At 44.2% G+C, this 24,998-nt stretch overlaps 1 protein-coding gene across 3 annotated transcripts in view; it reads right to left on the bottom strand.

The window, feature by feature from the left end:
* The window catches only part of TWF2 (twinfilin actin binding protein 2), a 67,957-nt gene that overhangs the window by 39,933 nt on the left and 3,026 nt on the right, over nucleotides 1–24,998 (bottom strand). For all 3 annotated transcript variants that reach the window (XM_082214571.1, XM_082214572.1, XM_082214573.1), the window contains exon 2: nucleotides 9,650–9,727. In XM_082214571.1, coding sequence (XP_082070697.1) covers nucleotides 9,650–9,727 — 78 coding nt within the window. The remainder of the gene's footprint in view (nucleotides 1–9,649; nucleotides 9,728–24,998) is intronic.

Below are 24,998 nucleotides of genomic sequence, written 5' to 3'. Positions count from 1 at the left end.
ATCTGGCTTTTACCTTATCTCCTGCCATTTAACTTGGGACCCTGGTAGTGGCATCACTGCCCCCATCCCAACTCCCACTGCTCCCACTTCACATTTTTTAAGGTTTTTGTAAAGATTCAAAAGACTGGATTTAAGTTCTAAGCTCCACTGGAACCAATACAAGCTTTTGTGACTCACTTCACCCTGCGGATACCCAGGAACGTCTTTCTCAGTTTGGAACCACAGCCCTTCCAATCTACAAGCCGCAGGCAGACTTTGTTACTGTGCTAGAAGCTAAAGCTACACTGGGCACACCCTGACCTTGAGGTTCAAAGGGAAGTTAAGAGATTAATTCTTAAAAGCACCGAGATTAGAAATAACAAACATTATTCAGGGCTGTGGCAATAGGAAAGACCTGATCATTCTAGACATAAAACTGCTATAAAGAAGAATACTTTTTTTTAACTACCCAGCTACATAGCTCTGGTGTGTCTGTTCTATGTGCCTCAGGAAGGATGCAAGAGCACGTCTTCGGCTCACATGCTGCCTGCCTACCAACACCGTTCATATACAAGATGGCTTGAGGAGAGGCAGATATTTCTGTCATTCATGCCATCTCTGTACCCTAGTATGAAATAGAAAGGGACCCCCCCCCCGTTCCCTACTCAACACAAATAAAAAACCTCCCATCTCTCTCTCTACTCAGCCATCTAGCAAACAAAATACAAACTAAATAGCTGATTAGTTAATAAAGCTTGTCAATAACTGGTCACAGCCCAACCTATATAATATCTCTCTCTCTCACACACACACTTTATTATTATTATTAAATGCTTTATTGGAATTAAAAGGAAACAACAAACAAAAGATTTGTCCAGAAGAAAGAAAAGAGAATGGTAATATTCGTTACATTATATCACAATAAGTTCTGCTTGCATTTCTAACGGCTTCCCGTCACCCCATTATGCATTTACCACTTTATCTATCTAGGACAGTGTTTGTTTTCATTTTCTTTTGTTAATTTTCCTCAGTAATATATTCTCTTCTAATTATCCATCATGCCACAAAAGTCATTCAAGGCCTGCCACTGACGTCATATTATTACAATAGTCCTTAAGAATTTTTTATTGTACATGTCCTATTTTCTAATAAATGTTTTATCTGTGTCACACACTCTCTCAGCAGATGGAAGAGTCATCAGGAGGGCAAAACTTCATCAAAATCTATAATAAGCTCCATGCTTACTTACCCCATGAGAGCCCTACCTTGTGTTGAAATCCTAAGTAATAATCTACCAGGGTCACATGAGCAAAGAACATTAACCCTAAATGCTAGCATGGCAGCAACCTGACAAGTGCGACAAAACACATGGATAAAGGAGAGCAGACAGCTTTCAAGTGGGTCCTTAAAATGTAAGCTTACATTCCCAACATGCCTAAGACGTCAATCAGGACCACTGCCAAACGGCAGTAGGTCCTCAGTACAGTTTGGCTGATGTCCCTCCCTGAGACCAATCTTCCTCTTTGTGGCAACAGCGCCACCAATTCTCCTCCCTGCTTTGTTACTTTAAAAAAAATTAAAAAATTATTTGCTACCACAATAGCAGCAGCAGCAGCGCTGGCCCCTTCTCTGCCACCAGGACCCTGGGAGAAGGCCAAGGGTCTCCCTCTCAGAGCCAGGCATTCTGGGTGAGGTAGCTAGTTGCTTTATAAAGGCAGTGAGCAAGGGGGTTGCAGGTCAGCCCTTTGTGAGTCCTGGCAGGTCTTTGTCAGTGTCCAGTCTGGCTGACTGCTGGCACCAGGCCCGATATCAATTACTGTGATTCACAGTTTCATCCTCTTGTTAGGGCTCCGGGATAGTAATCCAGTAACCCGGCAGTCTAAGGTGAAGAGCACAATGGAATAAGTGGATTGTATTTTCAAGCACAGCCTTCAGGGTGTTCTTGGCGAGACTGACTATGAGAACTATCAAAGCACTACGTTATTCTTTTCTTCAGGAGGGCAGGTCTTTAAACCAGTTGAAAGTGCAACGGAACGGCAAATGAGATTTCCTGTAAGTGATACGCATTAGGGGGAAATGCTCCTGTTGCTACATAGGCACTACTTAGGGATCTAAATTGGGTCAGCAAGGAATGAGGTATCTGGGTCATTAATGGAAAGCTCACTCAAAATATCAACCTTATGCAGAGAGACAACGGGAAAAAATGCAACTTCCATGTTAGACTTTATTAGGTAAAAATCACTAAAAATAAAAGGAATTAATTATAAATGCTTCTATGCAACTGTACAGTACAGGCATGCTCCGTACACTGTGTGGTTCTAAAGCCAATCACTACTCAAACGATAAAGGAAAGTTTAATTAAAGCAGTAAAAGGGATGGGACACTCTTCCTAGGAGGGAAGACTGAAAAGCCTGAAACCTTTAGGAGAGAACTAAGGGGGGAAACCATTATAAAGTCTATAAAATTATAAATAGAGTGAAGAGGGGCACAGTTTGCACTCTCTCCAACTCCGTTTAAACTTGACAGCAGGCAAATTCAAATTGCTTATCCATGTTGCATTCTGCATAGCTACTGTCATGTTCCAACTAGGATTTCAGTCACAAACCCCTAACATGCTATCAACACTGCCTAGAATAGTATTTAAATTAGGCCTCATAATTCAAGTTAGCTAATAAAGCTATTTGGCAGGGGTTTGAGAGAGGTGAAAGGAATCACACCTCTGCATGCAAGTGCAGAAAAGGAAGAACACACAGTGGGCAGGTTTGCATGCTCAATTCCCAGTTTGATAAGCCATAGTTTAGTGGCTGGGAGAAAAGCAAGGGGGCCACAAACTCACTCCCCCCCTTCCTCAGTGCTTGCATCCAGGTTTAATTAACAAAATGTTAGCCGTTGCATCCAAAAAATGGAAGGGTGGTTTATCCAACAAGGGGAGAAAGGAGCAGTAGTCCTCACCCTTCATGTCACAAGCATGATCTGATCCAAGCAAATCCTGGATTTGCTTCACCCAACAAGTAAAAAAGCAAACCATATACGTCAGGTGTGGGGAACCTCTGGAGCTCCAGATGTTGCTGAACTACAACTCTCATCATCCCTGGCCACTAGCCATAATTGCACTGATGGGAGCAAACGACGTAACCTCACAGTTGTATTACTGCAATGCACTGTATGTGGGGCTACCTTGGTCCTTGATCAAGTGCACAGCATAGCAACTAGGTTGTTTGTGGGAGAAAACGATGTAACACTGTGCTTGCAGGATTTGCACTGGCTGCCTATCTGCTATGAGGCCCAGTTCAAGGTATAAGGCCCTACATAGCTCTGGACCAGGTTACGTGAGAGACTGTCTTATCCCTTATCCATCCAGTAGATTGCTATGGTCTGTGGTGAAATTTCTCCTGCAGGTTACAAAGTGCTCAGAAGCCTCCTCCACAGTAATTCAGAGCAGGGCTTTTAGCGCAGCTGCCCCTCTTCTGTGGAATAGCATCCCTGTTGAGATATAACAGCGGCCAGCTGTCTGCACTTTCTGGAATCAATTGAAGTCATTTATGACTTCATTTATGAGAGCCAGTGTGGTGTAGTGGTTCAGAGCGGTGGATTCGTAATCTGGTGAACCGGGTTCGCGTCTCCGCTCCTCCACATGCAGCTGCTGGGTGACCTTGGGCCAGTCACACTTCTGTGAAGTCTCTCAGCCCCACTCACCTCACAGAGTGTTTGTTGTGGGGCAGGAAGGGAAAGGAGAATGTTAGCCGCTTTGAGACTCCTTCGGGTAGTGATAAAGCGGGATATCAAATCCAAACTCTTCTTCTTCTTCTAATGTTCTGACTTTGGCTTTCCCAGCTGGATTATGAGGTTTTTACCACAAGCGTCTACTTCTTACTGTTTTTGCCTTGTTTTAACAGTGTTTGCTGCTTTTGTGTTTTCAACTGTTTTTTAATTATCTTATGTGAGATGGTGATTTAGAAGGTGTTTAGTAAATCAGTAGTAGCAATAGCAACAACATCTGAAGGACCAAAGGTTCTTCGCACTTGAAACACGTGAAATGCTCTTCTTTACCATCTTTGCTCTAAATTGCTTCCTTCTTTTTCCTTTTCTTTTTTTCCCCTAGAAGAGATGTTTCTGAGGTAACTGGAAGGCATATTTCCCAGCTTAGCACTGTGGTTGGAGGAGAAGAGTTTTAAAGCCATACCTTTCATTTTGGAATCGTTCAGTCTGCCAAGGGGAAGGTTGGCTTCTTTAGCAAACCTAAACTTTTACACCCAATCATAGTTTATGCATTTAGAGAATAAATAACTTGCCTCACAAATGGAGTGCAGGATAGGCGATGCTAGGATAGTGAGCAGGATAATTTTACACTAGCATGAGTGTGGGATATTAGCAAGGGCAGGAAGTCAAACAGCCTTCTAAGTACTTTACAGTGCAAAATTTTGCATGTCTTCCCTGAAATAAGGCTCACTGGGTTCAGTGGGTTTTACTTCCCTGCATGTAAAGAGGTTGCCACTTCTGTTTGTCTGCAATGACTGCTAAACTATTCCACTGGAATAAGTCTACATAGAACACAGCTGGAATACAAGCTCTACCAAAAAGATGTTCACTGTAAATGATATAAACTGTATTCCTTAACCGTCATCTGGCAAAAAAACCACACCACCCAGCATTGTAAGTGCTGTTCACACAGACACTTTTTGAGAGCTGCCTAAGTGTCCCTAAAAAGATTTCCCCAAAAAAGGGGTCTCCAGGCAGGGCTGGGCGAAGCTTCTTCAGGAAACCCTGACAAGCCACTGTCAGTTGGTGTTGAGCTGGGCAGCCCAATTGGTTTAAAGGAGCTTCTCACGTTCCTGTGACCTTTACTGTATCTCTGTGGCAAAAAGCTATTGCTGGACGGAATTCCTGAATGCAAGGAGCCCAGGAGCAAATCTGCTGGGGGACTGGCCACGCCAAACAACATGGACGGAGAGTGGGGACAGTAGATTTCACACTGAACTTTGTGGGCATCACAGAAGCTCATTACATATATTTTTTAAGTGCTGAAAATGAAAGATTTAAAACCATTTATTTCACAAGTGGTGTCTTCCATAAGAAACTGACATGCTATAAATACATTTGAAATGACCAAAGAGAATTGTGAAATCTGTGGTAGCTTTTAAGGAGATCATTGCATTGCCATTTAGAAAGATGCCCAAAAAATCAACCCTTCCTTCAAGCCGAGTCATAGAAAGGCTGTAAAGACTGGGGCTTTCCATTCTAGAAATGGAAAAAATGTGATCACACACACACACAAGCAGCCATTAAAACCTCGTTTCATGCAAACCATTCTTTCAGAGCTCCTTCTCTTGTTACTAGTACATCTGCTTTTCTGCTCTGCTAAAGTACCTTTGGATGTTCACACACACACACTGAGAGGAAATGTAAATTATTTCCAAAAACATTATTTTTGCAGTGCTGCGTTTCAGGGGCCATCCATAATACTCTTAATGCACATCAGGCCATTTTCAAGTTGCTTCCCAAAACCCAGAGATCCCATCATTAGAAGCAGTTGCATCAAAATGAGAAGAAGAAGAAAAAAAGCAGCAACAGCAGCGAGGACAAGAAAAGCATCAAAAAGTCTTATGTGGCTTAGGCAATGAGTCAAGAAGCACTGCCATATTGAGCAACAGGAGGCCCGAGGAATGAGAAGAGAGCAGGCGGTAGCAAAGGAGAAAGCTTCAAGTAAAATAAAAATAAAAATCTGGCATGAGTCGGTAAACAAGAAAGTTCCTGCTCTTACAAGTACACTGTAGAAAATGTTCTCGTCAGTTGGGCCAGACTATTTTGCACGAAAAGAATCCTGCTGTCATGGATAGTGCAGAAGACGGGGATTTCAATGCACCCCCCACATAATGAAAGAATAGTGCGGCCGGAATGTGTCTGAACTGTGATGATGCTTCTTCTTCACCTGGATGGTAGAGAGATGTGTGTAGGCAGAAACCTCTGGACTGTGTGGCTGGGTATAGCAAAACTACACAAAAGGAAGAGTCACAACTGCTATTCTCCCTACTTTTGCATCTGGCGCTGCCTACCACCCGTATGAGGTCCCCAGGAAGGTTCTCCGTAAAATAATTCGACCCCCTCCCCTTCCCAGGCTGAAAAAAAAGTTTGCTTTAAAAAACCTTCAACAAGAGGAGTATCTTCCTCTTTCCTCACTACTACAGGATACAGAATCTCTGAAACAAAGTTAATGATCTAAATTTTAATCTCCTCTCTCCCACGGAGACATCCTTGGTGCCCCTGGCAATTGCTCTTCACCAAATATAGAAGACGGAAAGACTCAAGAGGAAAATTCCTTTTATGCAGGCCTCCCTCAAGTTTTACAGCAACGTGTCACATATATAAATATACCTCAAGTCAGCCATGACTAAGTGTGCGGATTCCTATGCCGCATCCATCCATGAGTATTCACTGGTTCTAAAAAGCCTAACACTGAATCACCTATGCTAGGAGGAAAGAGAGGGCATGTTTCTCATATACAGAATAATTGTTAGATCAATAGACACGACAGATACATAGACATATAGATATACACACATGCAAGGATTCATCCTAAGCTTCTTAGGAGGCATAATCTTTCTAAAGATCATGAAATTGAAGCACCACACAGTTTTTCCACACAAAGTAATCAACCAGAAGTTCCAGAGTCCTCTTCTGGAAAATTCTAGAAGCAGAAGCAGACTTCAGATTACCTTCCCAAGGCCAGCAATGAAATGCTATTAACTTTCGACTAACCACAACATCTCCATCTTTCCTGAAATGCTGGATAAACTCAAGTAGATTTGTAGACTACCAAAGTCAATTAGTTGGCTACATTAGTGGTACAAATTTTCATGGGAGCCATCGAACAATTCAGATATTTGGATCATGAGTATTTATTTAAGTAGGGATGTGGGTGGCACTGTGGTCTAAACCACTGAGCCTCTTGGGCTTGCCGATCAGAAGGTTGGTGGTTCGAATCCCTGTGACGGAGTGAGTCCCAGCTTCTACCAACCTAGCAGTTTGAAAGCATGCCAGTGTGAGTAGATAAATAGTTACTGCTGTGGTTGGAAGGTAAACAGTGTTTCCGTGCGCTCTGGTTTCTGTCACGAAGTTCCATTGCACCAGAAGCAGTTTAGTCATGCTGGCCACATGACCCAGAAAGCTGTCTGTGGACAAACGCCGGCTCCCTCAGCCTGAAAGCGAGATGAGCGCCACAACCCCATAGTTGCCTTTAACTGGACTTAACCATCTAGGGGTCCTTTACCTTTTACCTTAGACATAACTAAGCTTCTTGCCTGGAAAACCCCTGACCAGTCCATATTCATGCACTAATCTCACCATCCCAATTCTCATCAGCTGATGAGAGTCACCAGCACGTGAGAGTCATGGTGATAATAAAACTAAATTGGAAGAAACAGCTGATGGGCAGCGGCAGGAAAAGAGGAGAAGAAAATAGTGAGAGCAGAGAAGGGAATGACTTCCCATAGGAATGTAAGTGATATCCAGTAAGCAAGATGGTGCACACATCACTTGCTGGGAAAAAACAAGAGCTATTTCTCCCTGAGGGATAAAACTTGTATGTGGACCATCCCACTTGAAGCTGCAAGTTCATATAAATTAATGCTTTTTCAGCCAAAATATTACCTCCATATAGTACACTAGTAAGTCACAGAGAAAGGACTGTAGTCTAGCCTTGACATGCTTTCATTTTAGTAAGCCAATCCAAAAACTAGCTTCTACAAGGGAAATATTTGGAGACTGATTCTGAGCTATCTTTCCAGGACAAAGGATGTGGAATTTCGTAAAACTTCAGCAGCCCTGACCTTTAGGCCCTCCAACCGCTGTTGGACACCAACTCCAATCAGTCTCCACTAGTATAACCAATTATTGGTGCATGCAGATGTGGGGAATATTATATTAGTCTATCTCATGGGTAGGCAAACTAAGGCCCGGATCCAGCCCAATCGCCTTCTAAATCCGGCCCATGGACGGTCCAGGAATGAGCGTGTTTTTACATGAGTAGAATGTGTCCTTTTATTTAAAATGCATCTCTGGGTTATTTGTGGGGCCTGCCTGGTGTTTTCACATGAGTAGAATGTGTGCTTTTATTTAAAATGCATCTCTGGGGCATAGGAGTTTGTTCACACACCCCCCAAAAAAAATATAGTCCGGCCCCCCACAAGGTCTGAGGTACAGTGGACCGGCCCCCTGCTGAAAATGTTTGCTGACCTCTAGTCTATCTGATTATAATGCTAGTGCTTCGGTCTCATTTTCTAAGGTTCCTTTCATACTGCAGTACCTGTTGCATTATAGAATTGTAGCTTTTGGCCAATATACTGGCCTGTCGTGCTAAGCATGCTTCTATTCCCTCATGAAAAGAGCAGGAAATATGCTGGCATACTGCCCCAAATTTCATCACTTCATTCCTGCAGTGTTCTGAGTTAATGCAAACAGATTTTTTCTAAAAGCAATTAACATGGAAAAGAGCGCTAAACTTCCCCTACATTCCCTTAGATTTCCAGAAGTGACTTCTATTTCATATCTGTGTCAAATACAATGTGGAATTTAACAGTTAGGGAAACACTGAGGGAACAGAATAAACTGGCATGTGGATGCAGCCTATCAGGGATGACGGTCGATGTAGTTGCGCATCATCTGTAGGGTCAGAGGTTCCCCAACTATGGGTTAAAGAAAGAAGGAGTTTCACAGGAGAAGCCTACACACTAGATAGGGATTAATCTGTAAGTGGTTCAGTTATCTACTGGCTGACAGTCGTTTCATAGTAGCCAAGCAAAACAGTAGCACCTGTAGTCATTACTAGAGAATTAGGCTGGAATCTATTGGAGGAGTCACCTAATGGAAGAACAGGGGAAACAATTTTTGCCAATCTTCCTATCCCTCTGCAGCCCACCACCTCCCAGACTTCTCCCACCCTGTTCTGGAGGGTCCCTCAACTTTCTTGAGTTGGCTTTCAGGAACAATAGGAGCAGGGGAAGGGGGATCAGTGCAAATTGCTTCCTGTCCTCTTCTATAAGTGGATCAAAATCCCTTTCACTACCGCAAGGGCACCTATTAGATTCTACCCCATGCTTCTTTTGTTAGACAAGTTTTCAACTGCTACCATATCAGACACTCCAATGGCTAACATTGACTACAACCTTTTATTTACATTGTACAGGAGACAAATTTTGAAAGCACCCAGAAAATGGCCCCGGGAACAGAACAGTCTATACTGCCACCTCACTTTGGCCAGACAGCAAGTATCTTATTCCATCTAATGGGACTCTGGTCTGTTGCTTCACAAAAATATCAGCAAGCCCCCTCATGGGAAAAGTTGTTCAAAATATGAAGGGGTTCACAGTATGTTCCAAAGGAAGCTTCACTGGCAACCAAAAAACCCCCAAATAAGCATAAAACCTACTGTTCTTTTAAAATAAAAAGTTGTGTGGATTCTTGAGGTAATGCATTCCAGAAGCTTCCACTAGAATCTTCCTCTGGGTAGCTCTAGGCTGGCCACCCACCCTGCCCAAGTTGACTGGTGGCAGCCAGATTAATGAAGTGAAGAAATATTTATTTGTTAATTTTGTATCCTGCTTTTCTACCACTGGTACACAACTGAAGAAGCTGACACCAAAAGACAACAACACAAAATCAATGTAAAACTTACCATCCTCAATGACGATTTTGATGAGGCGGATCGAACCGTTCCGGGCCTTGGCAAAAAAATCCTTTAATTCTGTTGTGGCTAAAAGAATCAGAAACATATTGATCAGGATCCGAAAAGGGAAACCCAAACTTTATTCCAGTCTTCAAAACAAGGTAAAGGAAAAAGAAAAAGGAGAAAGAACTAGTACAGTGTTTTTTTTTCAAAAAGAAGAAAGATTTCAGTTGCTCTGATCAACTGTGTTGGTAAAGTATTAACTCTCACAGAAGTTTCAGAGTTAAATACCGGCTGGGAGGGAGCGCATGTGATCGAAAGAACTTGATACTTGGCTTGGGCGAACATAATATCCCAAATTTAGCAGATAGTTTGGCTTGCAAAGGCAGGGTGGGCTCAGGTGACAGTTTATTAAATATACAGTGCATCCTGATGTATACACAGGGCAGAGGGAAAGGAGCCTGCTGGGATTAGGGGTGATGATGGGCAGAGACAGCACTGTTTTTGCTCTTGCAATGACGATGTTTTGCTTTAGATGCCCCAACCAGAAACATGTGACACCCCCCCCCCCCACCAGTGAGCTGCCAAGCAAACAGCCAGCCAGACATTTATAGGAATCGGAACTGGAGCTGCTCTGGCATTCGCCCTCTGCCTGTCCTATGTCGACCCTTGAAGGATAATATGCTGTGAACCCGAGAGAAGAGAAGCCAGCAAAGTTCTCGGCGAGGCCGCAGATGCTTGCCAAATGAAAAACCTGTTGGGTTGTGTGTTGCCGACAACAACAGATAATGTCACCTTTATGGACGGCAGGAAGGATTTGAGTTACTTTGGTAGAAGATGATGTCATCTGCCAAACCCTTTCATCCTGCTCACCAAACAACAGCTCTAGGTGAGCTGGCTGGCAGGAATTGCATTTTACAGGCCATGCATTTCCCTGTGAGAACAAGCAATAGTAAAAGATAAACTAGCTAAGTAGGAATTAAAGGCTCATTAGCTTCACTGTGTAATTAGAACAATTGAAATAATTGAATAAACAAGGCAGCCCTGGACAACATCTGATTCTCTGACCTGACAGAGGCCAAATTTTCACATAACGCTAAGCCAAACTACAACTTAGCATGGAGGCTCCCAAATATGCAATCATGCTCACTTTACTCCTTCCCAGAATTTTTAGCTCAGAGTGGCGCAGCTCCTAAGCCAAGGTCTGACTTGTGTGTCCTCCAAGGCAAGGGTTGCACAGGCCTCTCCTCTTTAATCACAAGACTTGGTCATGACTAAGGAGAAGAGACCTCAAGCATGAACCCCAGTTTGACTTAGCTGCAGTTTTGCACAGTTAAAAAAAGGAGGAAGCACAGTGGGCGTGAGAACCTCTTTAGGCACCAACGCTGTGCCAGTAAGTTATACTTTGGTTTACCGCAACTTGTGTACTGGACCCATAATGCTGGTTCTCTGCTAACCATGGTGTACAAATCAGCAGCTGGCTTCAGGAATGCACCCTCCCTCTACTCCTCTCCAGCATGCATTGCCCCTCCATTCCCTTCCCTAATCAAACTTAACTGTGGTTTAGTGCTATATCTGCACCAAATTTGGCTAAAGCCCACCACATTTGCATCATAACCGGCATTTGAATCAGGTTGGCAAACCCTGGTTAAGAGGGAATCTCATTAGCATGTGCTTTCTTGAAGTTGTCGTGATTTGAAAAGCAAGGTGTATTTCTGCACCAGGCTACTGCATTTGTTACCATGATTCACCATCTATGCTTCAAGATCAGCATGGTGGAACTGAAACCTGTTGATCCTATTAGATTAGAGCTGGGGAACCTCTGGCCCACTGGAGTCCAATCTGGCCTGCAAGGCCATTTTCTCTAAACCATGCCCACCTGTCCGTCAGCTGATGGACAGGAGGACAGGGTTCAATTCTACATTGCTTGTGGCTATCTGACCCTTGAAGCCAAAAAGGTTCCCTACCTCTTAATCAGATTTTTCAGGAGTCAAATACAACATAGGCAACTTTTTGTGGGACCACTTTGGAGAAGCTGACGCTGATCTTGCAGCCTACCATGATTATATGGTACCTGGATGTATTGGCAACTGGCGCAAAATCCAAACAAAACCAAAGTAATGGCAGTTTGCAGGCTCTGCCCAGGCAAGTCTTGGGAAATGATGTCTCACTGATGGTACTTGTTCACTCTGATCTCGCCAGTCACAGCCTGTCCTGGCTGAATCTTCCAGTTATGGCAGCAGCTGGGAAAGAAGGCTGCAAACCTTTGGTACAGATTAACTTGTGTGATGTTTTGCCAATACAAGATAGATAAACGCACAGCACTGATCTGCAGTGCTGATCTTAGAATCTACCTGGGGCTACAAATGGTACAGATTGCAGAGGAGTGCCTTTGGATGAGGCACCTCCTGAGGAGTCAATTGCTCCAGGATCTAAAGGTGGCTCTCAACTGCCTCCTAAATACTAATGCAATACACTAGTATTCATTTTAACCTATGAAACTAACTCAGGGAAAGCCAACATGGTGCCCTCCAAATGCTGCTGAACTTCAAATCCCATCAGCGCCAGCCAGCATGGCTATGGGGCAGGGAATATAGGGGTTGTCTCCTAACATTTGGAGGGCACCACATTGGCTACCCTTGCTAGCTCATGCTAAATCCCTACATGATTATCTCCTTCTATGTACCCTTGCTGATCTTATTGGCCATGCAATGAACTCCAAAACAAGCATTTCACCACACAAAGCAGCAAAGCAATCAAATATATACTTTTACCAATCGAGATTTTTCATTACTCATACAGCCTGATGCAAAGGAAAAACTATGTAAGCCTGTGTGTGACAATACCTTAAAAGGCATTGTCACTGCTTGCTCCTAACAGCTGGACTTCCCCCTTCTGGCTGTGTGCATAAGTGAACACACACTGGTTTACTTTATCATACACAGCTTCTTCTGGTTCTCTCTCACAGTCACAGCCCACAATGCTGTTTGAGAAGGGCCTTAGCTCAGTGGAAGAGAACATGCTTGGCATGTAAAAGGTCTCAGCATCTCCAAGGAGGACTGTGGAAAGACTCCTGCCTACCTGAAAGCCTGGAGAGCTATTGTCTGTGTAGATCAGGGTTTCCCAAACTTGGATCTCCAGCTGTTTTTGGACTACAATTCCCATCATCCATGACCACTGGTCCTGCTAGCTAGGGATGATGTGAGGTGTAGTCCAAAAACCGCTGGAGACCCAGGTTTGGGAAACCCTGGTGTAGACCAAGTGTCTGACTGGTGCAAGGCAGCTTCCTATACTCCTCTCCCCTTTGGGTGTGACTCAAGACACATTGGCTGAGAGTTGAAGCACCACTAGCCTCTACAGCTGACACAGCTTTCCTTATTCCTCAGGTGCAATGCTCTTGGCCCCAGTTTGCTGGAAATAGAGCTGGAGAAGTTGTGCTTCACAGAAGCCTGCAGTAAGTCTCCACTTTCCTAAGACATTGGTCTCTTACACCTGCACAGACCAAGAGTGAACCTGCTTCTTTCCACCACCCCCCCCAAAAAAAACCCAAGCTCAACAGCCCATACTGTTGTAGTAGTAGGCACTTTGCAGCTGGCGAGTCCTTGGTTTCCCTCATCCTTTCCCTGCTCCGTCTTTTGTGTTTCTCTCTGCGATGCTGCAGCAACAGTACATAAGCAAGCCACAACTGCTAGTGTGCTTGAGTAGAATTAACCATTCAATGGCCCTGGGGACATCATTGTGTGTGTAAATATATTGCTTGTGGGGGTGAGTTTTAAGAGGAGTGCTGCCCCACCCAAGCGAAACATTTTCCTGCAAAGGCTGGGAGCATCACCTTTCAAGAAATTCCTCATCCATTCCTCTGCTTTTAAGGATGCAGTTCCTCCCTTTGTTTTCAGGAGACAGACTTTATCTTTTCACAGGACCCTACAACATGATAGTAACATGGAATGATTTTCCTTCTGGGAGCAGCCCCCCCCATCCCCAAATCCTAAATCGAAATGCAACAACTTAAAATATTTGCCCTACAGGCAAATGTCAAATGTAATGCCCAGAACTGTGACCTTAGGAGCTTACTTCTCTAGTATGTTCTGTAGATTTGTACACTCATATCAGATGCCTATTTCTAAGGAAGATACTGCTCAGCCTGCAAGATATCTAGCACAGCATTAAACAGGGATTAATTATTTGGTCCTGACTAGATCCAAGCTTCCCAGTATTGTGCTGCCAATGCTCATTACAAGCGTCCTTTGTAATCTGGAGAGTTTTAATCAGACTTAGTAACAGAGAACCTTAACACACAATGCCAGCTGTAAAGGTGGAGAGTGAACGTTCCAAAGATACCCTTTTGAGTTGCTTTACAAAAGGAAGCCATGACAATTTCTCTTATTAATACAGAGGAACTCTGAAAGGCTGCAGGAGCCGTCACTCAGCACGGCTCAGGTTCATCAACTCCAGCCACCACCAGAGGCCATATCTATTCCATATCACAGGACATCAAAACCCTCTGTTTTAGCACGGATGTGGCCCAAGGAAAATTATTTACTCTGCTTCGAAGACCCCAAGATATGCAAGCAGTTAAAAAGTCCCACCCCCCAGGAACTACTGTGGATCAGAATAGATATCTGTAAGACTGGGAGTAGAAGATCAAAAACAGAACAGGAAGCAGACGACTATATTTTTTTTTACTTACTTACTTACATAGAATACTTAAATCCTGCTCAGGTCTTCCAGCTAGACTGCAACTCCCATCATCCCTGCCCAATGGCCATGCTGGCTGGGGCTGATAGAAGTTGGAGTTCAACATATCTGGGTGACACTGGGGTAGCTACCACTGTATTTCTCAAAGAGACTTGCAAAAGTTTATCACAATAAATATCACATTCAAGTCTTCTGTCAGGAGCAGAAATAACCTGATGCCTTTACGGTGCCAGGGGGCATTTCCTGCCCTTATCCTTGGTGTTGTTCTTTAGCTTGAAAGGAATTGTGCAGACTTAGTTTCCTTGCAGGTGAGCAGAGAGCACTAAACAAGCAAACAAACAAACAAACAAACAGCCCATCGTCTGTAAGGAGATGTAATTCAGCAATTGCACATGGACTGGATGACCAAGAGTTTGGATCGTGCGCACCAGTGGATTCCCTGTAAAGCCTTTATTTAGTTGCTAACCGATATGTTTCCATTGTTATAGCAACCGGTTACCACATATGCCTGTTCAGGAAGGACATGATTGTTGTTTTGTTGTGTATTTTAATTATGTATGTATTTTATAATTGATTTCATAGTTGGAAACTGCTTACAAGTCACTCTGGCATGTAAGTGATAGATAAATTAATGATAACAATATGAATTCCCAAATGAGAACCTTGATTTAAAGCAAAGATTGGAAGAGTATGCAATTATTCTCATTTGGCATATTCTGTCATTAACTGTTTTTTCCTCATTATGTATTTTGACACGCCTGCCTGTTGTAATCTGAACTGGGCATGAATATATCCTGACATTTATGACATATTTGCCTGAGTCTACTCCTGCTATACCAATTCACTGTTTACAACTGTGATCGCATCATATTTTCACACGTACCCCACACCAGGAGAAGAGTGGACCAAGTTTTAGTATGAGCATCTTTTCCTCCATCATCTCATGTCGTCCCATCACCAGCTGGATCAATAATACATGAACCCTGAAATGAATGCCCTCCTGAGTATGTCAAGTCACTCTGTCCTCCTGACAGGAAATCTGAGCCTGTGGCTATCAATCTTTCATTCTCTGGACGTAATCTTTATGTTAAGGAGACTTCAAGTAGCTGTTTTCATTTCCCATTCACTGGGTTTGAGGAAATAGGTGCTACATTTGGTATTATGACTAAAACAAATCCCAGAAGGTCGTGGCCTTATAGGGTTCGTAAGGCCATCCTGACCTCCTGGCTAGCTGCTCCTCAGGCGTTCTTGTTCTGAGCATTATTTCATGGCACTCCCAACTCTCCCCCAGTTGCTGCATTGACACCTGTCCTTTGTTGTACTACAGATGCCGCCCAAAAGCAAAAGCAGAAGCAGCCAAATAGATACACACAGAGAGAGCTTTGTTGGTATGAAACAATGCAAGCTCCTTAACATTTAAACCTCTGTAACAGCTTCCTTCGCGCACACACCGAAAACTCTTCTTATCTGAGGCCTGCGCTAGACCTGTCTCTCATCGCAACAGCCTTGGTATGTTGGCTACTCCATGCCATGGTCATTATGGCCAAGATGAGGTTGGCATCTGGAACGTCTGTAAGCCACTTTGATGTTATTTACTGCAATCGAGTGGTACATAAATGTTATGAAATAAACAAATAAATACCACTATTCGGTGGAAAGCTTCCATGCCGACATACCACCAGCTTTTGTAAGGAGTACTCAGCAATGGTGTTAAAAGTTTCAACACAATATCACCACAGTAGTGAGAGAGCGCTCTCTCTCTCTCTCTCTCTCTCACACACACACACACACACTTGATGGCTGTCAGGCACCAGCCACTGCACGGCAAGCATCATATACAAGCCAGAAAGTTACCCTATTTTTTGCACTATAGGGCGCACCGGCCCATAGGGCGCACCTAGTTTTTTGGAGGGGAAATAAAGAGAGAGAAAAATTCCCCACCCCCAGGCACGGGGCTGGGGCGGGGGAAGTCCGAGCTTCCCCCGACTCCAGCCCCCAGAACAGGCTGCTATCCGCAAGCCTTGGGAGCCCGGCGGGAACTCCCGCCGGGCTCCCAAGGCTTGCGGACATCTGCCCGAAGCCCAGGGTGCAATCCACTGCGCTCCCCAGGTTTCGTGCTGCAGGCTGCTGTCCGCAAGCCTTGGGAGCCCGGTGGGAACTCCTGCCGGGCTCCCAAGGCTTGCGGATAGCTTCCTGAAGCCTGGAGAGCGAGAGGGGTCGGTGCGCACAGACCCCTCTCGCTCTCTAGGCTTCAGTGAAAGCCTGCATTCGCCCCATAGGACGCACACACATTTCCCCTTCATTTTTGGAGGGGGGAAAGTGCGTCCTATAGGGCGAAAAATACGGTACATGAGAGAATATTAAAATAACTGTTATGCCCAAAGGAGCAGGAGTGGGTAGCAGTGCCCTCAATACCACCAGCTAAACATCATGATAGATCAACATATCACAATGTCTGAAATAAAGATGGAACTGTGTAGAGGTGAGCGGCCCCCAAGGGATGAAAAAAAAAGTACTGTTGATATATAACTGGCGTAGAAAGCTGGGTTGAGCAATCGCTTGATTCTAGAAGTAATTTCTCTCTGAAGATTTATAGGCCACAAGTGCAGGTCAGGCAGGCAATGAATGAAGCATGCGGCTGGCTAGCTTAACTCCAGATGGAATAGCTGAGGAATATCTATGCCACCAACCCAGGCTAGAGTCCCAATTCTTCTTCTGCAGTTTTGTCATGTTTCAGTACGGCTTTTACGCACCTGCCTCAGCTTTTGGGGATGGAAGGTGGCCATGCTTCAGGCCCATCTAATTGAGACACAGTACTTCTTAAGGACCTGCTCCAAAGGCTTCCAGGACTCAGTGCGCCATGGCAAAGGTCAGCATTTCTAGGCCATGTTGTCACTCCCGGCAGGGGTCTTAAGCTTTGATTTAACTGTCATTTTTGGCTTGGATGCATTTTACTGACCTCATAAACAAGTCCCTGATATGGTCACGGAGGCAATCAAAATTCAGGACAGCTGTCCCTGCTTTCCGATGGACTCCCGATAAGAAACGGAGGGGTTACTTGCAAGACAACAAGTCCCTCCTGTCTGAAATCTAGCCCCAGTAGTTCAGCTTCACAAAGAGCCAGAGAGTCCTGCCGGTGTATATATTACTCCCTGAACTCCAAGCCTGTAAAACAATCTCATAGCTGCTTGTCATTCACCCTCCCAAGAGTTGGGCAATGACTGGAGACGGCTGGGTCAGGTGTCAGGTCCCCAGAGCCCAAAGGATGGATCCTGACAATCAGCTTATTACACTAAAAGGTTCTTAAACACACTGTTTCCAAGGGGGTTTCCTCTGCTTGGATAACTTTAAACGCTCAGCTTCACAGGGCCTTAATTATTCAGACAAAATTACAGCTCTGTATCAAGTGCAGCTCCTTTGTTTGTGTAAAAAAACCTCCTCTCCATTTTCTGAACACACTAGCCTTTAGCACTCTCCACAAAGCGACGGAAAGGACAATGGGAGCTTCTGGTATGGAACGGAGCTGGTAAGAACATCCAAAATAATAATTTGATCTGCCAACCAGATCTGCAGACTGTGCTTTGTGTCTGCTCAGGTCCCATTGAAATTAACCATGTTTTGGTTTCATTGTTTTTATTCACAGGCCCCTAAGGTCCCAAGGCAGGTTACATTAAAACACAGTAGTAAAAACTTTAGTTCGTAAAAGAAGAGCTGGGGGACCAGTGGTTCTCCAGATGCTGCTGGACTCTCAGGCTCACCCCCAGCCAGCATGGCCAATGATCAGGAATGATGGGAACCCAAGAAGATCTGGAAGGCCACCATCCCTGGTGCAGAGATGAAAAGAGAGTCTCTCAGAATACAACCTGCTTCACCCATGACACTGCAAAGTGGTGAACACACATTTGCCACCAGGGTGTAGACAGGGAAAGAAGCTGAGGCCCAATCCTGCCTCTTTGGCAGGTGCAACTGCTGTGCTTTTGCAAAGACCTGCTTGTCATCGTGAAGCGATGCCCCTTGCCTAGATTGAGGCATCTGTGCGCTACCGTACTGTCTGTTTTTTTCTTTCAGCTGTATCTGTTGTTTTATTACGTTCTAATGTTGCTCCTCGCTCTGGGATTGCGTCAAAAATGAAGAGCGGGTTTTGAATGATGTAAATAAATAGACTGCATTTTAATTAGAAACAGCAATGTATTGATATGTGAAAGGCAAAAAAGAAAGCGTGCCCATGTAAAAATATTAAAGGGCCCTAAAAAAATATACAACTGACCCACGAAGTCATCCAAGAACTAAGCAATGTCTTTCTTAGCACGATACATAGCAAGGTTAGCAACTATTTTCCAGCTTGAGGGCCATGTTAGTGGGTGGGCAATGTTCTGGGGGCTGCATGCCAGGGATAGGCAGGGCCAGGGGCAAAAAGTGGGTAGGAACAACAGATGTGACACCTCTGCACAGCAGGGTACATTCCAGCAAGACAAAAATCAGAGATTCTCTCTCTCTTACTTCCACAGGCACACATTATATTATCCACTCAGGCAAGAAAGAGGCATTATCACAGTTCAAGGAACTTGAGGAGGTGGCGGAACAGGACCAGTGAGCGTTGTGGGCCAGAAAAAGGGGGCATGGCCTTGGAAAAGTGCCAAGGGCCACATAGTGAGGCCTGGAGGGCCACATTTGCCCTTGAAGCCTGAGGTTCCCCATTCCTGCACTGTAATGTTTACCACTTGCAAGAATACAGAACCTCCTATCTTAAATCAGAAAGGCAATACATGAACTAAATTCCTTTTCTATTTTAAAATTCCCCTTTCCACCAGCCAGCAAACAAAAGATCTTGAGCAGCGCCACACATGCTTTCCGTTCCAAGAGAAGGCTGTCACTAGAATGTGGTGTTTAAAAATAGGTAAAGGTAAAGGTACCCCTGCCCGAACGGGCCAGTCTTGACAGACTCTGGGGTTTGTGCGCCCATCTCACATCTATTGGCCGGGGGCCAGCGCTGTCCGGAGACACTTCCGGGTCACGTGGCCAGCGTGACAAGCTGCATCTGGTGAGCCAGCGCAGCACACGGAACGCTGTTTACCTTCCCGCTAGAAAGCGGTCCCTATTTATCTACTTGCACCCGGAGGTGCTTTCGAACTGCTAGGTTGGCAGGCGCTGGGACCGAGCAGCGGGAGCGCACCCCGCCGCGGGGATTCGAACCGCCGACCTTTCGATCGGCAAGTCCTAGGCGCTGAGGCTTTAACCCACAGCGCCACCCGCGTCTGTAAAAATACTTCTAAGTAAAATACTTAGAAGTAAGTAAAAATACTTCTAAGAATTTGGAAGATGGGCTGCCAATTGTTCTGTTACACCACTTTACAGTAATGCAAATAAGGCGTTTTATCTACCAGACTGGAAAAACCAGAGGCAGCCAGATGGAGCATTGGCTACATCACAGCCTTGTGAGAATAGGCTATAGAAATTGGCAAGCCTTTACTAAAGCAGCCCACTGACCCATATGATTCAGGGCAGAGGGACTTTGATTTAATACCTAGCAAATCCATACTGAAGTCACCTTGCAGAAAGATCTCTGTTGCATTTTCTCATTGCAAAATGTGCTGACAGCAACTGAGCTCTTAGACTGTGCACTGAAGTTCTTCTCCAAGTAAGCAACAGGTGAGTGAAGTACATTAACTAACTAGGCAGCTAAATCAGACAAGTTTATTTGCCACTTAGTAATGCCCAACAGAAGATGGAAGCAAGTGGCCAATTTTCATTTTCTACCTCTTTTTAAAAACACTGCACAGTGAAACAAAAGCCATCAGAATTTTCTATCGAGAGAGAAGCAGCAAATAAACATTCTCACTGTAACTTGTCTTCAAGCTGTCTAAAGTGCTAAGCTAGGCTTCTTTTAGAAAGCCCAAGTGTTTGAAAACAGAATCCACACCTGGTACCAATTCAAATGTGCAGTAATAGCACATGATACAGTCCTCCCTGGACTATACTATTCCAGAATACAGTAGGACAGCTGCTTGATGAAATGCTCCAACACGTTTAAAAAAGAAAAGAAAAAAGGATTCCCTGCACGTGGGAAATTAAGTCAGATCTTCCACCTTCCCAGAAAAGTGCTAAAGCAGCACACACTGTTGTGACCCTTACATTACTCAGGTACCACCTAAACTGCCCTTACCCGTCCATCTTTGATAGTTTGGTTGATGAATACTGCCAAATACATGATGCACAGGCACCCACAAAGAGCTTATCACACAGAATGGCCCTTGCACAGTTTAGCTTTCCAGTGGCCTTCCTCACCTAGCAGTTGGAACACATGGATCAGGTTTTTTGCTCCAAAGTCATGGGCTCTGCAGGTGGTGCCTCAATATTTCCAGGCAACATGGTTCGATGTCTTAATTGATTCATTCTATCAGGCTTTATCGTTTGCTTAAAAGTCAGTCTGGGAGTCGGCATCCCCACTGGATGATTTACAAGCGACAACCTACAGATTATCTCTATCCTGCAGCAAGAGCTCTCTCCTTATACATGCCATGCCATCTGGCCAGTAGGATTATCCACCGCGTGATTTCTGTTTCAGTGTATTTGAAGACGTGTGCATGCACACGAAAGCTCATACCAATAACTAACTTAGTTGGTCTCTAAGGTGCTACTGGAAGGATTTTTTAATTTTGTTAGCGCACAATAAGGCTGCAATGTAAGCAAAAGAGGATATTTCGCTTCGGGACAGCAGGCAATATAGTGATGGAAAAGCTAGAGAGAAACAGGAGGTGAGACAAATAAAAACCCTTCACACAACAAAACCAACTTCCACATATGGAAGTTGTGGGGAGAGGCTGTATCTCGGTGGTGTGGCTTCTGTCCAGCATGCAGAAGGTCCCAGGTTCACTTCCCAGGAACAGGAAGTACAGCTGGGAATGTCCAACAGAAATCCTAGAGAACTGATGCCTGTACATGTCAATTCTTCTGACTGCATTCAGTGGGGCTTACTCCAAAGAAAGTAGGCTTTGGAACACAGTTACCAGAGTTACCTTCCATTAATTGTCTCAGTCTAACCTGCCCTCGAAAAAGGCTGCTGTGTGGGTAAAACTGAGATAACTATATAGGATTGAAAGTGGTTTGCCATAAAGGGCAGGTTGATAGAAACATATATTAGCTAATAAAAGGGAAGTTTCCTCTCTGTTCTTCTCTAGTGGTTAAAAAGGGTGGAGTGCTAATCCACGTTAATGATTATGAGAACACACCAGGTAAATCAGACCTGGAACAAAAGTCATAGCTTAATGAAGCACTTTAAGAACATTCCCATAACCATGCAATGAGACTGTGGAAAAGCTGCACCATTCTTTATAATGTTTAACATACACCCCACGCAAACTAGAAGGTAGAGTAGGAATTAGGCAATCTGTGTTCAATTATTTTTAGAACTCGCCCTACAGCAAAGAATGATGACTATAATTAATGTTATTAGCTGTGAGACTAGAACCAGATAGTTATGCTTGGTTAATTTTGCTAAAATTCAGCAGTGCCATTTTATAGATTTTTCCTCAGGTGAGATAACTCATAGCATTTGGAATTTTTTATAATGCCTCATAATAAGCAGCGATGCTTCTCTTGTATTCATCTTCCAGTTCTGCAACACCTTGCGGAGGGTGGGAGGAGCAACCGTGCAAGCAAGCCCACGACTTTGATGGATTACCAGCTGTGAAGTGAAAATAGCTTTGGAAATTTAAAGGTGGGGCAATCTGGCATAATATTCTACTAACCACCACAAGCTATACAATTGATAGAATAAACTCAAGAACCATTTCATGGTGGGGAGGACTGTTTAAGGCATTACAAGCATTTCACTTAAGGTTTTCAGGATAAAATAATCCAGGGCAGGGCAGATCCGCGGGGGGGGGGGGGCAGCAAAATACAAGAGCTGCAAGGTAACACCTGAAGAGCAATTTGGTACAAATGATAGAAGCATCTATTCAGATTTTGCAAACTGCTAAGTTCTTAATATTTGAGATACCGCATTTTTCGCCCTATAGGACGCACTTTTTCCCCTCCAGAAATGAAGGGGAAATGTGTGTGCGTCCTATGAGGTGAATGCAGGCTTTCGCTGAAGCCTGGAGAGCGAGAGGGGTCGGTGCGCACCGACCCCTCTCGCTCTCCAGGCTTCAGGAGAGCCCCACCGCCAGACCCGCAAACTCGGGAGACAGCGGGAGGCGCAGCGCGCCTTTCCAGCTGTCCCCCGACTTGGTTAGAAGGCTGGCGGGGGGAGAAGCCTGCTCCTCCCCGTCGCCAGCCCTGCAAACTCAGGGGACAGCGGGAGAGGCGCAGCTCGCCTTTCCCGCTGTCCCCCGACTTGGTTTGAAGGCTGGCGGGGGGCTTCCCCCTCCTCCAGCCCCGCAAGCTCCCAGAGCCATGCCAAAGCTGCACGCATGTTCTGGGGGCCCCGCGCCTGGGGGAGGGGGAAATAAAATAAAAGGAAATCTAGGTGCATTCTATGGGCCGGTGCGTCCTATAGGGCGAAAAATACGGTATATACCTAAACAGAAGATTCCTTTCAACACAGCACAGGAGCACAGAACAATGAAGCCACATTTGGTTCTTGTATTCTGCTCCAGTCCCCTGCCCCTCCCAGTTAGGGTTAGATATTAAAACTCTGCAAAGAATTGGGACATTTTTCTTCAAATAATCCTGACTGCATTTTATTGATATATTTTTATTTATTGCATTTATTTCCCACCTTTTTCTCCAAGGGGCTCGTGGTGGTGTATATGCTTTCCCCCCTCCTCATTTAATCCCACAATCCTGTTAGATAGGTAAGGCTGAGAGGGAATTACTGGCCCAAGGTGGCCCAGTGGGGATTTCCATTAGTAGGCAAAGAAATGTTTGTCTTTCACACTGTTCCTTTTCCATGTCATTCACTGCATTTATAACCTGCCCTTCAACGTAAGGTCCCATTGCAAAAACACAAATTCTAGAGGGGCAGTTGCTGTTTCAGTCTGCTACAACAAAGAAACAAAAATTCATTTTAGTACTTCAATGCGCTACAGCACAATCCTAATCATGTGATTCAGAAATAAGTCATACTGAATTAAATGAGGCTTCGCGCAGGTAAATGTTTGGATTACTAGAAGTGATAGAGGGGACAAATTTGAAGACATATCAATGTTGAAAGTGAATCATGCTTAATGCTCCTTACTTCCTAAAAAGTCTATTGGACAAAAGTGGAATGTGATTAGGAAGACAACTAAGGCTGCAAGGCTAACCTTACTGATCTGGGAGTAAGCCCCACTGAATTCAACTTGTTTCTGAGCAGACATGGTTAGGATTGCTCTGTAAAGCAGTTTTATACATGTTTACCTGGAAGTCATTCATACTGAACTCAGTGGGGTTTACTTCTGAAGAGGATAAAACTGCTGCTGTCCGATTTCAGCTACCCAACAGAGGAAAATTCAAGCTATAACAGCAATTTAAATTTTAGCTTAAAGGCATGGAAGGTTGAGTCCTGGACTCCAAAGTCTGGTGGTCTCATTTACAATCAGAAACAAAGGAAACAGAAATTATATATAGGACTGAGCATTATTAAGCACAACACGCCAGTCCTGACTCTGGTTCTTACCCCTGAGAGGCCAAAGCATGCTTTACTTGGACTTAATACATTTGTGGAGATCATCAGCATTGAACCCATGTATCCCAAAGTCCTATGGCACTTTAAATGAGAATATGAAACACGAACAAAAATGTATCAGGATAGCATTTTCTAAGGATAGTATCATCATAAGGAAATCATAGCCTGTGTTCCTCATTACAGCATTTCCAACTTCTCCGATGTACTTGTTGATCAGGAAACTGATTTCCCTTGTTTGCTTCTCACGAAAACTCTTTGTGGAGCAGAGGCCAAAATACAGTTGGCTCCATTGCCAAGTAGTAGTGGTTGAGCCACTAAGTAATAGGGACCATAAATGTAAAGTTCTTGCCAAAAGAATCTCACCAAGGTGTTTAACAACAGGAAGCATTCAGGTATTTCAAGATCTATTGCTTTGCACAACAGACGCCTGAAGACCGCTGGGAGGGGGGGAACATCAGTGCAAGATACACTGCAATTGAAGTGGACAAGTCCTGGAAGAATCTATAGTAGGTAACAATTCTGCATCGTCAAGAGTGGCGAAAAAGCTGACCCAGGAGGTCTTTAGCATCTCCAGCTCCTACATACTTATATTGATTATGTTACATAATTTATAGCACATTTAAAACCTCAATTGAGATTTCAAGGTAGTTAAACTATATAGGGGGAAGAGCGATCCACCATCTCTGCCTTCAGTTTGTTTACAATGAACAAAACCTCAAATGAACCCTTCCCTTACCTAGCTACAGCACAGCATCGTCTTCTGTAGCAATTTAAAACAATATGTCAACTACCCTAGGAGACATTTCAGCACATAATAAATAGAGACAAGAAAAATTACTTATGTCAAAGCAAAGTCAACCTTCCCCAGGCAAAGCATCAAAGTATTTAGATAACTAAAGAAAACGCAAGCCTGTGATTTCATCAGGTCCCATTTACAAAAAATCCAAAGATGCTGTAGTTAACAGGACTATTAAATTGCAGTTCTTAATCCAAGTCAATAGGCTTGCCTCAGGTTTGGTTACACAAGCAATAAATTCCAGTAGCTTGTGGGCA

This window comes from Podarcis vaucheri, assembly GCF_965113315.1.
Source record: "Podarcis vaucheri genome assembly, chromosome: 2".
Taxonomy (NCBI): domain Eukaryota; kingdom Metazoa; phylum Chordata; class Lepidosauria; order Squamata; family Lacertidae; genus Podarcis; species Podarcis vaucheri.
The sequence above is the reverse complement of the archived record's forward strand: the minus strand, read 5'-3'. Positions and strand labels throughout refer to the sequence as shown.